The sequence below is a fragment of the Pelodiscus sinensis genome, chromosome 32, assembly GCF_052426305.1.
Source record: "Pelodiscus sinensis isolate ZL-2025 chromosome 32, ASM5242630v1, whole genome shotgun sequence".
NCBI lineage: Eukaryota > Metazoa > Chordata > Testudines > Trionychidae > Pelodiscus > Pelodiscus sinensis.
This window is the reverse complement of record NC_143083.1, coordinates 4,359,770-4,377,269: the sequence shown is the minus strand read 5'-3', so window position 1 is coordinate 4,377,269 and position 17,500 is coordinate 4,359,770. Positions and strand designations below refer to the sequence as shown.

General features: G+C 59.5%; 1 protein-coding gene across 2 annotated transcripts; it reads left to right on the top strand.

Moving 5' to 3' along the window:
* Nucleotides 1-2,455: 2,455 nt before the first annotated feature.
* On the top strand, nucleotides 2,456-17,500 carry JSRP1 (junctional sarcoplasmic reticulum protein 1). Of its 2 annotated transcripts, none has more exons than XM_089775049.1 (7): nucleotides 2,456-2,475; nucleotides 4,979-5,109; nucleotides 7,270-7,313; nucleotides 11,170-11,320; nucleotides 12,365-12,514; nucleotides 14,251-14,345; nucleotides 14,923-17,500. In XM_089775049.1, the coding sequence occupies exons 2-7, from the start codon at nucleotides 4,992-4,994 to the stop codon at nucleotides 15,394-15,396; spliced, it is 1,032 nt and encodes a 343-aa protein (XP_089631175.1). In that variant the 5' UTR covers nucleotides 2,456-2,475; nucleotides 4,979-4,991; the 3' UTR covers nucleotides 15,397-17,500. The 2 variants fall into 2 exon arrangements, with proteins under 2 accessions (XP_089631175.1, XP_075759316.2); XM_075903201.2 differs by lacking the exon at nucleotides 2,456-2,475 and adding an exon at nucleotides 2,532-2,747.

Here is a 17,500-nt window from a genome sequence, read left to right as displayed (position 1 = left end):
GTGCACCAAGACCTATCCAGATGTGCACCACCTCAGACACCCTCGCTGCCAGCTGTGGGCGCTCTGCTAAACAGCTGGGCAATATTTGAATCTCTCGTGGGCCACCACCCAAGTGCTCAGCATACAGGGAACACTGGCTCAGTCCCTTTTCTCTCCCATATCAGGCTTGCAAGGTTTCAGGAGGCACAGCCGGCTGTTCTAGGGCCCTTTGCTCAATGATTTCTGGCTGCCACAGTTGTCTTTGTGGGACAGTAGCCAGGAGGCAGGAGTAGGAAGAGGTGGAGGGCGCGATGGGTGAGCCTGGACATACAGAGATGGATGGAACCAGGAGAGGGCCCAGTGAGAGCTGGGGGAGGGGCGGGAATAATAAATTCTCCAATAATGCATTAGTTTAGAGCCCTGAAACTGTTTGCAAATGTTGATCAAGTTCAGTGTGAAGTTTGGCCTGGAGAAAAAAGGGCTTTTTGAAGCAGAAATATTTCTTTCCAGCCACCTAGAAATGGCACATTTTGGCTTTTCATTTCAAAATGTTTTTTAAAAAACTTAAATTGACTTTAAAAAAACCCGGTGAAAGATACCCCAAAACTACTACACAAAAACTGGAGAAAACTTTAGGTTGGACCCAATGTCACCGTGCATCCACAATGTGGTGTTTTGTTTTGGCGAGAAACTGGAAAAAACCCCAAAATACTTGCAGTTAAAACCAAACAGCCCTCCCCCACATTTGTGTTGGGGTGGGGTTAGGGGTTGTTTTTTTTTGTTTCAGGGGTCAATCCAAACCCAAACCCCACTAAGGCTCTGATCAGCTCTAGTTGGCACCTGTCAAGCCCCCAATTAAAGCCATCCTCCTCTAGATTGCACTCTGAAATTGAATTCAAATATGCAGTTTGCCCATGGAAGCAAATTGCATATCTTATTTCAATTTTAATTCGAAAGAGGCTATTTCAAAATTTGGCACCCAATTTCAAAATAAAGCACTATTTCAAGACATCCCTTATTCCTCGTGGAACGAGGTTTACAGGGATGACAAAATAGTGAGTCCGTTATTTTGAAAATTATTTTGAAATAGCGGCTGCGTTCCTTGGACGCGGGGTAGCTATTCGGGATATCTCCGGCATCCTGAACTAGCCTTGCAGTCTAGACAGACCCTTTGTTTCAGGCTAATGGCCTGAGTCAGTAACACAGCACTGGAGTACAGGGCCACATAGCCTAATGGCTAGAGTCTCAGAGTCTCAAGGCATCAGCCCTGGTAGGGGGCCCCTAACCCAGGTGTGACGTAGTGTGGGTACCTTGCTGGTTGCTAGGCTTGGGTTGTGAGTGACCTTCACTGGCTACTGTCTGCAGCACGGCCCAGCAGGGCAGGGGATGAGTCATTATGCAAGGGGGCTTCGAACCTGTCTGACCAGTTATCTCCCAGGGAGCAGAACAATGGGAGGAAGGGGAGTGGAGCCCTGGCTGGGGGCAGGGCTGGAAGTGAGTGAGTTAGTTTCTGTCTGGGAGCATGGAGGAGACAGCCTCGGGGAAGGAGCTGGAATTTAGGGGCCCAGGCTCCCCCATCTCAAGGGGGGCTGAGACATCCTAGGCCTGCCCTGGAACCAGATGACATCTGTGCTGTGCTGTATCCTGGAGAAGCAATAAACTCCCTCTATTATACTGGCTGGGGGAGTCTGTCCATGCCACTACAGGGGTGCAGGAGACAGGAAAACCCCAACATGCCATCACACCAGGGCCCTGCCAGTGGGGAGAGATCCACCACTCACTCAGCAGGGAACCCCACCACAACACGCTGAGCTCACTCAGGTGGGAGATACCACTCACGCCCCCGCCCTGGGTCACTTCCTCTCGGCTCTGTGATGGGTGCACCACATCATTTCAGGGTCCTCCAGCTCCACAGCACCAGTCTCCTCCTGAGACTCCACCTGCTCCCAGATCTCTGGCTGGGTCACCTCTGGAGCCCCTCTCCACTATCCAGCACAGACTGAGCTGAGCTGCTCCCTTTTATACTGCTCCAGCACTTGGAGCATGCCCAGTCTGGGTGGAGGGGCGGGACTTCCTCTGCCCACAGGGTTTTAACCCCTTCCGTCCCAGTGCGGGGTATACACACCCCATCACACCCCCTTTTGTTTATAGGAGCATTTTTTCAATCGCAAGCAACAGGAGTGAGGGGGAGGAGGAAGGAAGGGAAAGAGAGGGACCTTAGAAGGATGCCTGCATCCTTCCCCATTCCCCGCCCTTGGCTCTAGGCACCCCAGCTCCACAGTCCTGAGAGGAGCCAAGGCAGCCCATGGAAGGAAGCAAACGGGCCTCCCGTTTCTCTCTCTCAGAGTGAAGTCAGCCCCTCTTCTCTCTCCCAGGGCTCCTCTGATTGGTTGATATTTTGCTCTGGCAGAACTCAGCACCTGTTGCTGTATATTACTCGGGAGCGGCTGAGCCAGACACGCGGCGGAAGGCAGGACGGCTGCGCTCAAGCCCTAGGTATGCCTTTTGTGGGATTTTAACTCTTTTAGGCGAATCGAGGAATCGCCGCGGCCGCAGACGGTTCGCCTGGACTCGGACACTAACTGGCTGGCTAGCCGGGGATAGATCTGTGTCCGGGGGGAGCCTGTAGTGCCACAGTCTTCAAGGAGCTGCTGGAGAGGGAAGGGGGCTATTTTTGGAAGCTGCTTTGCTGCAAGTCGGGCGGGGGGGGGTCACACTTCAGCTCGTGGACCGGAGCGTGTCGGGGAGAAGTCACTGCCGGCCCGAAGGTGGGATTCCTTGTACGTTACCAATAGACCCGCAGACACGTTAGGGAGCCTGGGCGAAGGCGTATCCCCCCGACTGACAACAGGCCACGCGTCCGGGCGCGAGGGGAAGCACCGTGAGACATTCGTAGCGGAGTCGTCCAGGCCCTCGAAGGGTGCAGAGGCTCCGTGGCGGGATGAGGTTGACTAGCAGAGACCGGGCGCATGGGCTGTAATTGCCGCATTTGGCCAAGGCCGTTGCCGCAGCGTCAATTAACCCTGCTCTTCCCTGCAACTTCGTACCAACGCGTCAGGAACCGGAGCGCTGAGCCAGGAAACAAAAGTCTGCTCTGGCCGACTTGACCGATTCTGTGGCCATTGTGACTCTCTCCAGCGGTGGGGAACCTAAGCCCTGGGGGCCCAATGTGGCCTGGATCCAGCCCCCAGGGCTCAGGGCTCCCCCCATAGCATTGGGGACCCCGCGCTGGCGCTCCAGCTCCCCTGCTGCCCCCCCCGCCCCACGAGGCTGGAGAAACAAAATCCACTCGCCTGGGCCCCCTGGTGCGCAAGGGGGATGTGGGAGGTTCCTTCTTCTCAGTCAGGGGCTTCTCACTTGTGTGCGGCCCCCGACTGATTTTTCTGGGGGTCAGGGCCCCCCGACCCAAAATAGTTCTCCAGCCCTGCTCTGCGCTGTTGTCCCAAGCTGTCAATTTCAGCTTCCTTGCTTCAGGGAGGCAGGGACAGCTGATGAGGGTGAAGGGGGTTTCCAGAATGTCCCTAATTCAGCTCTTGGATGCCTGACCCAAGGGGGGATGCGTGTGTGTGTGTGTGTGTGTGTCAGCACCCCCTCGCTCCCGGCCCAAAGGGTCTGTCCGAGCTGGGCCGGTGTAAACCTCAGCCGTTCGTGCGAATGGGGCTTCAGGGTAGCCAGGACCCCCGTCCGCAGATCGAGAGACCGGCTGTAGCGGTAGCACCCCCTGGACGGGGGGATCTGGCTGAGGAGAGGGAGAAATTCCAGCCCAGCTCAAGGTCTGTCAGCACCTCTTGGGAGCGGCCTGAAAAAGGAGGTTTGAGGCTGATTGAGCTGAGCAGCCGGAGCCCAGGAAGGGGGAGGAATCGATGACTCAGCGACGCACTGGGGAGACCAGACGAGCCCTTTGGTTGAGTCATCAACGTCCCTTCCTGCTGGGCCGCAGCCCCTCATGCCTTTTGCACCAAGTGCCCTGCTCCGGCAGCACGGCCCGCTGGGCAGGGGCGAGGGGCAGAACGCCCGCGCGGTAAGAGGGGAGAGCGGGGACCCTCACGTCGGCCCAGGGCTCCCTCTTTGGTGCCTGGTGCAGGAGCAGGAGCCCAGGGGATTTGGGGACAAGGAGATGAACCCCTAAGGGGAGGAAGCCCAGACCTCCCCGTGCAGCCCCAGCCTGACTCCAAAGCGCCTACTCCTGGCTTATTGTATGTCCCTGATGCAGCCTGGCCTTAACCAGCTGAGAATGGAGGGGTGGGGGCGGAGATAGCACTGGGGAGGGCCCTGACGTTAGCGCATGTGACAGTTGGCTTCTGGCATCCTGTTCACGGGAGCATCCTCCACCCTTCGCCTCAAAGGGCTTTCGCCAAGAAAACAGTGTCACCGCGCACTGCAATGCAGCTGTCTCTGGGGTGGAGCTTGGGGGCCGCTTACAGCAACACGGCCCCGGAACTAAGAGCAGGGTGCAGAGCAGAAGTGGAACTGGAGGGGGAAGTCAGAGAGACAGCGGCACGGCCCACTTTGCAAGCGGTTCAGAACACGCCTCTATTTTTAGAAACTTACCAGAGGATCTTTAATGACGACACGAGGGCGGGGTCTTGGTTTTACGTATCCAAACTCCAGCCGAACGTGGGCATTGCAAGGGCCCCGTTAACTGGCTCTTAAGGACCTACAGCATTTCCTCCTGGGGCCCGTGGAAACTGGGTCCTTTCCACACAGATACGTGGTCAGATGTCTGGTCTACTGGGCTGAGCCCAAGACCAGGACCCGCCTGCAATGTGACACTGATGCCGCCTGTGGCTGTGTCATGTAACTGTCAGAGGGTGGGACAAGCCTTTGAGACCCCCCCACACTGACAGGCTCTCTGGACAGGCTGTGACGGGCGCCCGCTTGCAGCGATCGGTGCCCTGGGGTGTTCGGGTGCAGTGTCTGGGCGCCATCGGCTTGGCTGCCAGGGCCCCCCGGACAATGCTGAACGCAAATGGGTTTGATCCCCCCTCTGTTTCACCAGACTCCAGGGCGCCATGGCGACGGACACCTGTGAGGTGTGGGAGACAGAGCTGGAGGACCCGGAGGCCATGGAAGAACTGCCGCTGTTTGCAGAGCACGTCCCGGGGCTGTCGCTGGAGGACTTAGGACAAGGTACCTCTCCCTCCGGAGGGGCAGGACATTCCCAGCACATGCTACTCCGGCCTCCAGGGAGTTAAACCGCAGTGGGCCTGTGCCGAGCTCATTGGACAGGGTCCCTGAGATGCCTTGCGGGGGATTAGTTGCTTAAGAGCCTGCTCTGGGCAGTGAGAACGGCTTATAGAAAATGACGGGCCCTTAGACCTTGTGAGGCACTTTAGCACCGGCCCCCAGAGGGGTGGGAAAGCCACGCCCGGATTCGCCGGATTCCTCGCCGGAAGGGGAAAACAGGAGATTTTTAAACCCAGCGTCGCTGCGTTCTGTAGCATTGCACCTGACTTAAAAAGAGCCAGCAGAGGGTTTGAAATGTTCTCCTCTCTGCTTGTACTAGAAATGCAGGGCCACTCGCCCTTTCGCCTGCAACTGTAAATTTAAAACCAATAGAGCAAGATAGCGCCATTGGCTTGAGAGGGGAATTCTTTGTTATTCAGCCTGCTGAAAATAGTTTGGGTTGTACAGGTTCACTCAAATCTGGACAAACACTGGGGAGAAACGCTCTTCCCTCATTTCTGCAGCTTTAGGTAGGGACAGCAAGTGGTTCCAATCTACATCTCAGGTCCTCTTTTAGGCTATGGACGGCCTCCTGGTTTCCGGAAGGCCTGATTTAACATCCCTGATATTTCTAATGCAAAACTCACGTCACACGTTGTAATTATTAAGAAAGCAATCAGGCTTTCTTTACACGTCAAAAAGAAAAAAGGGACAAATGAAATTGCTCTGCTCTTGTAACTTACACCTTTTCAGTTACATGTCAGGATTCTCTATTTCCTGACTGTTGATTGGCCCGTGGCCAGCACTACGAGCTGGGAGCAAGGAATCTTACTGGTCCTGAAAGTCCGAAGTAGCACAAAAGTTAACATTTTTTGATGGAACCCGTTACACAAACTGCAATTAAAGTTAAAAACTGAGCGCCCCAGCTTCCAAGAGGGGTCCGAGCTCAGCTCTGAGGGATGGGCTAGATCCCCAGACTGGCTCTCCCTTAGCTCCCTGTTTCAGGAATGACACACTAGCATCCGGCCTGCACCATTCTAGCCTTACGGGCCCCCCGCGCAGAGACGGTAGCGCCGGGGGAGTTCGGGGAATTCTTGGGCGTCTCGGGATCCGTGAGGTCAGATTGGGAGGCCCTTCACCGTTGCCAGTCTGTTGGAAACACAACAGGGTGGTCCTGCACCCCCCACTGCCCTGCTGCAGCCGAGGCTGCTGTGTCGAGGGTGTGACCTGGTTTGGGTGCATCCCTGGAGCAGACAAAGAAGCCCGCCAGTGCCTAGCCAGCAGCTTTTACAGGGAACATCACGTTTTCTCGCTCCTCTGTCCTTTGCCTGGGAGGGCCAGGGAGCTCGTCCCGTCACTTTCAGGAGCCCGGGAGACTTGCCAGCTCCGGGTTCCAGGGAATTTTCAATGTGGCACCTGGAGAACGGCTTTTAACTCCCGCTTGCCACGTCTGATCAGACGTGTGACCATCGGCCTCGCGGAGGGATCTTGGAGTTGAGAAAAGCATCCAAACCTCTTCCCTGCTCCAAGCACTGCCCCCGATTCACTGTGCGACTGGCCTGCACGTGGGGTCCTGCGTGAATTCCTGACTTGCAGGCAGCCTGACAACAGCTTTCAAGTACATAAAAGGCTGTTGCAGAAAGGAGAAAAATTGTTCCCCTTGGCCTCTGAGGACAAGCAGCAATAGGCTTAAACTGCAGCAAGAGAGGTTTACGTTGGATGCTGGGAAAAACTTCCCGCCTGTCAGGCTGGTCAAACACTGGACTAAATTGCCAGGGAGGTTGTGGAATCTCCATCCCTGGAGATATTTCAGGGCAGACTGGCCACCTGTCAGGATAATACTTAGTCCTCAGGGCACTGGACTAGATGAGCTCTGGAGATCCCTTCCAGCCGTACAAGTCCATGATCTATGTAGAGTCTAGGGTTATGGGGTCCGCAGGCACAGCTCCTTGCTAAAGGAGAATGTGTTGATGATGATGGTGCAGCAATAGTAAGGCTTTTATCTTCTCTGCTGGCCAGCACTAGGCAGCACGATGAACACATGCTGCGAGCCCCAGCTGCTGTCCACGTGTCTAGTATACACCCTAATGCATGTTTCATTGTGCTTGGACGTGTCTCTACCAGATGCCGAAGTGCCACAACGCGAAGAGGAGGCAGACAGAGCCCCGGTGAGTAGCTGCTCTTCAGTGATCCGGTTTGTAACCATCTGTCCTCCGCCCTCACGGGCGCCGCGCTGAGGCCCGAACTATGCGACACCGGCCCTTGCGGCCCACAGCAGCAGAGGCCTGCTCCTTGGCTCTTGAGGGGCAGAGGGGGCTGCCTCCCGCCCCTTTCCCGAGCTTTGCCGGCCTGCTTGGGGCAGAGAGCTGAGATGAGCTTGGCCAGGAGGGGCTGTTCCTGGTGGGCAGGGAGACCCGTGGCCCATTCAGTCCTGGCTCCAGCCTGCCACGTGGGGGTCGCAAGGTGTCTCTTGGGCCATGGGCAACCTGGCAGCCTTGAGTCAGAAGCCACCTGAGGTTCTCACCAAGCGGGGCGGGGCCCCGGCAGAAAAGGCTCCGTAGCTCATGGGCCGGGGCTCCGGGCCGCGCTCAGAACCTCTGCCACACTGGCTCCTGCAGGAGCCTGAACTTGGTATCTAGGCACCCAGCTCCCTTTGATTTCAGTGGGAGTTGGGAACCTAAATACCTGAGGACTTGGGCCAAAGAGCCCCTGAAGTCCGCAGATGGGGAGGCACCAAGGAGACTGTTGCTTGTTGCCAGGGTTCCCCGTAAGCCGGGCGCTTGTGCGGCCGCTCAGGAGAGATTCCATTGCCGCCCAGCTGATTAGCACAGCGCCCACAGACAGGTTTTTTTGTTCCTACTGGTGGTGCACATCTGCACATGCCTCAGTGCACATAACAAAATTTATTCCACACATGGCTGGCAAAAAGCTGCACATGGATGGAAAAGATTAGCGGGAACATCGGCCGTACATGTCGGCATTAGACAAAGCTTGGCTTAAACAGGGAGGAAGAGACAACAGTGTGGAAACCTGCCCCCATATACTCATAGGGCTCAGGGGCTGTGCGCTGTTAGGCAGTGGGAGGGAACCCTCCTGCCCCAGCCCTGACCCCCCAAAGCCGGAGCCCCCTCTGAAAGCCCAAATCTCCATCCTCAGCCCCACCCCGGAGCTCGCACTCCAGTCACATTACGCTGGGGCGCGGCATCAAGAATTTTCTTCAACTGGGTCACGAGACAAAAGTTTGCAAGCGGCTGCTCTAGGTGGTAGCCTCTAGGCGGCCTCCTATCGGAACAGGTGTGTGCACGTCTGGTTCCCCCAGCCCCCTCTGGCCTTGTTCCCTTCATTGGCCGCACTCACCGCCCTCCTGGGCCCTTTCGGCTGGCAGCAGCTCTTCCCTGCGGGGCGGGGGGAGGAGAAGGGAGCACCTGGCTGGGAGGTGCAGGGCGGTCCGTTGAGAGCCCCACAGATTGGGCAAGGCCACCAGGTGTGGCAGCCGCTCTAGTTCCTCTGCCTGGGAGCGCGAGGGAAAGCAGGCAAGAGTCCCCAGCTGGGCTTGGCACCCGAGCGTCTTCCAGGAGGGTGTGCAAAGGACCAGGACCAGCAGCGCAGGCAGACACACAGCCGGGGTCTACCCGAGTCCCGTCTCTGTGCCTCTTCCCTGCTACGGGCCACATCTGTCTAGAAGTCCAAGCCGGCAGCGCACACAGAGACAGCGGGCAAATGGACGATGGGGCGGCCTCGTCTCCAAAGAGGGAGCTTGGCATTGGGAAAAGTTCAGAAAAGGGAAACAAAACTGTGTCGAGGTTTGGAATGGCTGCCATATGAGGAGAGATTAATAAGACAGGGACTTTTCAGCTTAGAAAAGAAGAGGCTAAGGGGGTGGGATATGATAGAGGTCTGGAGAAAGTAGATAAGGAAAACTGATTTGCTCCTGTAACACAAGAACTAGGAGCCACCCAAATGAAATGAATAGGCAGCAGGTTTAAAACGAACAAAAGGAAGAATTACTTCACACAGTGCACAATCAACCTGTGGAACTCCTTGCCAGAGGACGTTATGAAGGCCAGGGCTTTAACAGGGTTTAAAAAAGAGCTAGATACATTTGTGGAGGTTCGGTCCGTCAATGGCTACTAGCCAGGCTGGGCAGGGATGGGGTCCCTGGCCTCTGTTTGTCAGAGTCTGGGAATGGGTGAGAGGGGAGGGATCTGTTGATGATTCCCTGCTCTGTTCCCTCCCTCTGGGGCACCTCGGATTGGCCGCTGTCGGCCGACAGGACACTGGGCCGGATGGAGCTTTGCTCTGGCCCAGCCTGGCCGCTCTGGTGAACGATGCCGGCTACTGACCCTGCAGCGCATTAGTATGACCCGTGCCACCGAGCCCGTTGTGCTAATTACCCGTCTCCGCCCCAGTGATCTCTTACCCGCTGCAGGCTGCTGCTGAGGGGACACACCAGGGTAAAAGTCTCCATCGCTGTGAGGACCAGAACGGGTCAGGGCCTTGGTCTGACGTCTTCCCTGGAAGGCAGCAGCCCCCGGCTCCATGGCGCATGGGAAAGGAGAGTGCTAGTGCCCCAGGCACGTGCCACAGGAGCTGGGCGTCTCAGAGGGCTCCTGGCCCAGACTTGATCCAGCCCCGCCCGGTGTCACTTTCCAGAGCCTGCTGTGACGGCAGGGCGTGGTACAGCAGTGCTACCCTGGCCGTGTGTAGCTTAGCTCAGCTCTCTAGCTTCCTCTGATTTCTAGTCTCCCGCCCCTGTCACGTCCTGGCTGAATCATCTTAACGTATTTGCCGCATCAGCAGTGAGTTCCGTAGGTCAAGAAATACGGGTTCCACAATAGAGAATCGTTACCCATATTTGTGTCATCGTGTGATGGCCAAGCCTGGGCAGTCGCCTTCCCGACACTGCCCGGCCACCGGGGAGGGCTGGGGCCCTGACACTGCAGCCCCGACCCTCCAACTGGCTGGGAAGGATCAGACTTGAGGGCTGGGGAAGGAAGGTTGCAGAAGGGGCGTGATCCCAGGGAATGGGGTGGAGCTTTGGGGTGGGGGTTGGGCGCGCCTTCCCCAGCTGGGCCCTCACATGCTGCTCGTGAGGCCGAGGTGCCAGGAACGGAACCAGGGCCCTCCAGAGAATAAGCCCAAGCTGGTGAGGAAAACACCATCCCAGCTACGGCTCTGTCTGTCCCGTGTCCGCTGGGTACAGAAGGGGCCTGGGGACCGACTGGCTAAGCAGCAGTGCTGCAGAAAAGACCTGGGGGTTACAGTGGGTGAGAAGCTGGAGATGAGTCAACAGGGCGCCCTGTAGCCAAGAAGGCGAATGGCAGATTAGGGGGCATTAGGAGGGGCATTGCCAGCAGACCCAGAGAAGTGATTATTCCCCTTTATTCGGCTCTGGTGAGGTCACATCTGGAGTATTGCGTCCAGTTGTGGGCCCCCCATTATACAAAGGATGTGGATGCATTGGAGAGGGTCCAGCGGAGGGCAACCAAAATGTTGAGGGCGGGGGCTGGAGCACGTGACCTACGAGGGGAGGCTGAGGGATTTGGGCTTGTTCAGTCTGCAGAAGAGAAGAGGGAGGGGGGATTTGAGAGCAGCCTGCAACTCCCTGAAGGGGGGTTCCCAAGAGGCTGGCGAGAGGCTGTTCTCAGTGGGGGCAGGTGGCAGAACGAGGAGCACCGGTCTCCAGCTGCAGTGGGGGAGGGCGAAGTTGGAAATTACGATAAATGATTTCCCTAGGGGGGTGGGGAAGCCCTGGGCTGGGTTCCCTGGGGGGCAGGGGAGGAATCTCCATCCCTAGAGGCTTGTAAGTCCCAGCTTGACACAGCCCTGGCTGGGCTGATGGAGTCGGGTTGATCCTGCTTTGGGCGGGGGGCTGGACTTGATGCCTCCTGAGGTCTCTGCCCGCCCGGGGGTGCTAGGGTACCGTGAACACACCTGCTCCAGGGGGTCAGACAGATTCCCTGAGCTGCTTTGCCTCTTTCCCGCTGGTGCTGAGCAGTCACCTTCCCCCCCCCCCCCTTGCAGGAGATGGAGCCGGGGGAGAGGGGCACACTGCACGTCATCGAGCAGGATCTAGAGGAGTTTGTGGAAAGCATGACTGACACCCCCGGCGCCATGGAAACGCACATGCCCAGGGTAGAAGAGGAGGAGGAAACCAGTGCTGCTGCGCCAGAAGGTACCGGTGGGCGCGCACCCCTCTGCCAGGTCGCCTGTCAGCCCAGGAGCCCTGAGCCAGAGAGCAGAATTCTCTTCTCCAGCATCCCCCCCCCAATTCCACCAGGCGCCGCCAGGCTCTGCCACCTCTGAACACAGGATGCTTTGGCCCAGAACGACATGACGTATCTTATTGCCCTTATATAAATCCATGGGACGCCCACATCTGGAATACCGCGTACAGATGTGGGCTCCTCATCTCAAAAAAGATATACTGGCATTAGAAACGATTCAGAGAAGGGCAACTAAAATGATTAGGGGTTTGGAACGGGTCCCATATGAGGAGAGATTAAAGAGACGGGGACTTTTCAGCTTGGAAAAGAGGAGACCAAGGGGGCATAGGATCGAGGTCTATAAAATCATGAGTGGTGCGGAGAAAGTGAAGAAGGAAAAGTTATTTACTTGTTCCCATAATATAAGAACTAGGGGCCACCAAATGAAACCAATGGGCAGCAGGTTTAAAACAAAGGAAGTTCTTCTTCACACAGCACATAGTCAATCTGTGGAACTCCTTGCCTCAGGAGGTTGTGAAGGCTAGGACTAGAACAGGGTTTAAAAGAGAACTAGATAAATTCATGGAGGTTAAGTCCATCAATGGCTCTTAGCCAGTCTGGGTAGGGAACGGTGTCCTTTAGCTTCTGTTTGTCAGAGGGTGGAGATGGATGGCAGGAGAGAGATCGCTTGATCATTACCTGTTCAGTTCACTCCCTCTGGGGCCCCTGGCATTGGCCACTGTCGGCAGGCAGGATACTGGGCTGGATGGATCTTTGGTCTGACCCAGTGTGGCCGTTCTTATGCCCCTGTTGAGGCCCTGGCCGGGCGCGGGAACCCCCCATATTCCCCTTTCCCCACGGCCAGTCCCTGCTAGCTGAGCGATAACTGGACAGACCAAAGTCCCTTGGGACTGGACTATTGTGTCACCTGTGAGGCCTTGTCGTGTGCTTAGCCCTGCATGCCGGGCCAGTCCTCCTGCTCCCCACCTAACGCCTCTTTCTCTGGGCCTCAGAAGCTCCCCAGAGCCTGCCGGTGACAAGGAAGGTCGAGTCCCGCGCCGCCGGGAAGGAAGCAGCCCTCTGGGCGGGGCTCTCACTCAACAAATGCATCCTCCTCGCCTCCGTTGTGGCTCTGCTGAGCCTGGGCTTCCAGGCGCTCCGAGGTGAGAGAGCTCAGAGCCGCCAGGCCGGGAGCTGGGCCGCAGCAGGGGCCACTTTGGGAGCAGCCTGGCCCGGGGGCTGGGCCTGGAGACGGAGCCCCTCTCTCCCCTCCACACGTTCCTGGGAAGGGGGGGGGAGGACAGCTCTGCTGCTGACCATGTGGCGCGTTAGTATTCGCGGTGCCACCTCGACCAGTGAGGGGCTCGTGCGCGGCCCCCTTCATCCCAGGGGCCGCAGGGTTCTCGGAACCAAGGCGCCCTGGCTCCACGCGCGGGTCAATTTAGTAACACGGGTGGGGGAAAAATCCACGCGGGCGGAAACCAGCAGGCAGCAGCAAACAGAGCATCTCACGGGCCACACGCAGACTGCGAGCTGCTGACCTAGACCCCGTTGGGCTAATTACACAGCAGGAGCCATCTCTGCCCCAGAGAGCTTACAGTCACCATGGGCAAGCCTGGTGGCAGGGGAAACTGAGGCAGAGAGGGTGAAGAGATTTGCCCCAGCTCAGCGAGCAGGGCTGGAGTGGAGCTGGGTCTCTGGACTCCTACCCCGGCCCCCTGGGACTCTGAGCATGTCTGAACGCCAGACGCAAACTCTTGCTGCCCGCAAAACCTGTTGGGCGGCGGCCGTACGGGTTCCTCCTGCGAGCACAGGATGGGCAGACAAGCCCCGCACAGCAGGAGCAGTTTTAGGCTGTGTTTTGTCATCTCCTGGGGCTTAGTTTTCCTCCACCGCCTTCTCTGAGCCTGGGAGTTAATTAAATGAATGGAGATTGCCTATCTCCTAGAACTGGAAGGAACCTTGAAAGGTCGAGTCCAGTCCCTGCCTTCACAGCAGGGCCAAGTACCATCCCTGACAAATTTTTGCCCCAAATAGCCTCCGCAAGGATTGAACTCACAACCCAGGGTTTAGCGGGGCCAATGCTCAAACCACTGAGCTATCCCTCCCCATTAAGGGTTAAACTGCAAACTGGAATGGGGAGTCCGCCCCCGAACCGACTCTGCGCACAGGATCTAACCCGCCACAGGGGCTGGGCTGGCATGTCCAGGCCCCTTGTTAGCAGCACCTCGCTCCACGGGGAGCCTGGGCACCACCTGTCCTACTCAGGCCTGGCAGTACGAGGGGCCCAGCCTGGGCATCTGAAAACAGTGCCTGTCCTGGAGGGGAACTTCCCCAGCCGTAAGGCAAAGGATGACGCCGGTTACCTGCCCAGGGGCCGAGGCGCCTCTAAGGAAAATGAATCCAAGCTCAGCAAAGGTGGGAACTGACCGTAGCTCAGTGAAAGCACGTTCAGTCCGCGCAGGGAGCCCTTACTGGGATCCGGCTCACTCAGGAAGTGAACGAAGCAAAACCCAGCCAAGGCCGTTTGTTTCTGAGTAAAAGCATCCACACAGTCGTTTTCCGGGGCTTAACGAATCCGGATTGAAAATTAGGTCGGGTGTCTCCCACGTGGACGAGCCTTCTCGGGGGGACGGGGGGGGGGGGGACACAAAAAGCCTGAGATACCGCACGTGGCACCTGGATATTAGATCTAGAAACATGGGGCCACCCCCCACCCCCCCGCTCGAGTCAGGGCCCCCCCCCTTGTTCTGGCTGCTCTGGGTGAGACTCTTGGGATGGGCCCATTTCGGAAGCATCCCCCATTCAGGTGGAAGCAGCTCTGGGGCAGGGAGCCGCCCGCAGGAACCCCGCCCGGTCTCTCCAAGGGCTGACCGTGCCCCCGTCTCCCCGTTCTCAGACGCCAGCGACGTGGAGGCCGAGGGTCCCGCCGCAGAACCCAGACTGTGGGCCTGGCCCCAGAGCAGCCTTCCCGAGCAGGGCGCCGGCGAGAGGGTAAGGAGAGGCACGGCCGAGCAGGGGGAATCTTGGAGGCAACTCTCCGAAAAGCAGCCACCAGGCTTTCACCGTGCCCAGGGCCCACCCTGCAGCCCTGACTCCCAGTCAGTCCAATGAAATCCAGGGCCGACCCACGAGAAGGGCTGCAGGGGGGAGCCAGGCCCGTCTCAGCCGGGGCAATCCTGCCAGAACCAGGCCTCATTTCAGTACATGCTGGGCTGGGAGGAGGCAGCCCCCAGCACCCCAGGATCTGAGGCATTGCCCAAGCGCTGGCATCACGGCCCCGGGCCACGTCACTGCTGGGGCAGAGGGACTGTCCCAGCCCCTGGGTAAGAGGCAGGTCGGCCCTGCAGGCCCGCGGGAGCTCGTCTGGCCACGAGCCCAAGTCACTTGCCACTGCAGGCCAAGCCGGAGCAGGCGCAAGGCTCTGTGTGAACTGGAGGGCGCGGTGGGGGTGTCCTCCACGGCAAGGCGTTCGCGGCGTTCGCTCCAGCGGCCGGGCAGACGGACGAGGGTCCCGGCCCCCTGGCCTGGCCCCATGCTAGGAGGAGGCTGTGCTCTGCTTTCCCCGCAGGGAGAGCCATGGTTTTCCTGGAGCTGGTGGGAGCCAGAAGCAGCAGACCCCGAAGCCAAGGCGGCAGGCGCGCAGCAGGAGTCCCCGAGAGGGGGCCAGGAGAAGCCGAGGGCTCTGGAGAGGAAGGAAGAGAAGCCCCAAGAGCGCGGGGGGGCTCCACCCGAGAAGGCGCTGCTGCCCAAGGACAGCTCCCCGGAGGCCAGGGCCAGCAACGCGCCCACGGGGCCCCCAGAAGCAGGCTCTGAGCAGGAGGAGGAAGAGGAGGAGGGGGGAGAGGGGCCCCCGCGCAGCAGCAAGCGAGCCCGAGGGGAGGGGAAGGAGGGCAGGCGGCGGGACCGCCAGCCCAGGCCGGGCCGCAAGGAGCGCAGGCAGGAGGAGCGCCCGCAGCAGCGGGGGGAGCCCAAGGGCCGGAGGCCGCGGGACCAGCACAGGCCCTTTGCCCACAAGTTCAAGGAGGGGAAGAGGCACGACTGAGAACCCGCCCCCTGGCATCTGGACACGGAGCGGGGGGGGGCTGAACAACACGACATCGGGGCACCCGCCCCCCAGGGCTCCGGCCTGCCCGTCAGCCCAGCACCAGCCTTTCCTGTGGCCCCGAGCGCCGGGCCCATCGCGGGTTCCTCCATAGACGCTGCTTGTTTGCCGAGCTCCCCAGGAATTAAAACGCCTGCCCATGATAGCGGTGTCCCTGCCTGCGGTTACAGACAGGCAGCGTGGCCCTGTGGTTAGAGCCACGCACCGTGGCCCTAGCTCTGCCCGGGCACGTCCTGCCTGTCACTTGTTTGTGCCTCAAGTTCCCCCAGCTGTAACACGGGGATGATGCTACGGCCCAGGGGTCCCTGAGTGCCGGGGAGACGCTTTGAGACCCCAGCATGACACAGCCCCTTAGTGCTGGGGGACCTGCCCTGACTCTGGGCTCCCCTGGGTGTGCGCTGAAAGGGGGGATGGGTTTCTCCTTGCTTGCTCCAGGAGAAGTCCCCCCCTCCCCCCCCGAAATGATTTTGTGCTTGTGTAGCAATCTTAGCAATGGGTATTCCTGGAGGGCGTGCCCCGAGGGCCAGACGGCCGCCCCAACAGAGCTGAGCTGTACGCCGGGCGGCTGAATTAAATCGGAGTTAGCCAAACCACGGAGGTTTGCACAGTCTGTATACAAACCCCTCCCGTCGCTTTCAGGCCTCCCTGCTGACCACAGGCCTGCTGGCTTTGCAGTCCTCCCTCGAAACGCCCCAGGGAAGCTGCAGGTCTAAACCGAGGGGAGGGGGAACCGTCCAGCTTTCCCCCCACGACAGGAGCAGAGAAGGCCCGACCCCTCTCTGCCGCACCGGCTTAGCGGACAGAGGAGACAGCGGAGCGCGCCACTTCTCCCCGCCGGCCTCAGAAGAGAAGAGGCGCCGCGGCCCCCGGCGCGGAGGGAAATGGTTTATTCCGACCTCGGCTGAGTTTGCAACAAAACGTCCTTTTTAATAACGTATTAAACCGACGGTTTCAGAAACGTGCCCGGGTGAAGGGTTTTTTGTACGTTTGGGTGAATCTTTGCAGCAGCCCCCAGGAGACTAAACCGAAGCGTTTCAGCCACAGCCGGATTCCGCCCCAAAGATGCCAGCGTCAACCCGAGCTGCGGAGCCTCCTGGGAGCGGGAGTGGCCAGCGCCCTCCGGCAGGTCGGAGCTACGTGCCGCGGCAGGAGGCGGCGGAGGATGCCTGAGGTGCGGCAGAGGGAGCTGCAGGTCGGGCCTCGAGGCTGGGGCAGGGCGTGCGGCCGGGGCAGGGGCTCGCAGGGAGGCAGCGAGAGCGGGCGCCCCTCCCCCTGCACCTGGACGCAGCTGAGCAGTAGGTGCACGGCGAGCTCCCCCGGGTCCCCACTAGCTCCCACGCAGCAGCACAAGCCCCCGGGGGCTCGCTCTGGGACTCTGCACCGGGGCAGGTGGGGAGCTCCACACCCAGCCAGGGCTGGGGGCCTTGCCAGCGTCGGATTAGCCAGTGAGCAGCAGAGCTTCCCCTGCCCGGCAGTGCTGAGCACCGGCTCTCCTGCGGGTCATATCCACAGGCCCGGAGCGCGGCCCGCGGGCTGCAGCGGTGCGAGAGCCAACCAGGCTGACCGCCGTCGCTGGGAGCAGCCGCCGCATGCGCCCTCCACGGGGGGCTGAGGCAGCCGCCCCCACAGCCCCCAGCAGAGATGGGGCTGCCCCGAGCCCTCCCTTCGGTCATCCACAAACAGGAGCTGCACTGACAGGCTAGGCGCGCTTCCCCACAGTGGTGGCACCCGGCACTGGCCTCAGCACTCCCGCCTGCCAGCCTGATCCTCCACGTGCCCACGTCCTCTGTCGCGCCCCCGCAAACGTGCCACACGCCTGCCCTGCTGCGCCCTTGCCCTGCCGACCTGCCACCCCCTGCTGTCACCCCACCACGCCTCGCCCTGCTGATCCACCACACCTGCCCTGCCACCCCCCTTCCCTGCCGACCCACCACGCCCCTGCCCTGCCAACGCGCCACGCCCCTGTCCTGTCACCCCCTGCCCTGGCAACGCGCCACGCCCCTGCCCTGGCAACGCGCCACACCCCTGCCCTGGCACCCCCTGC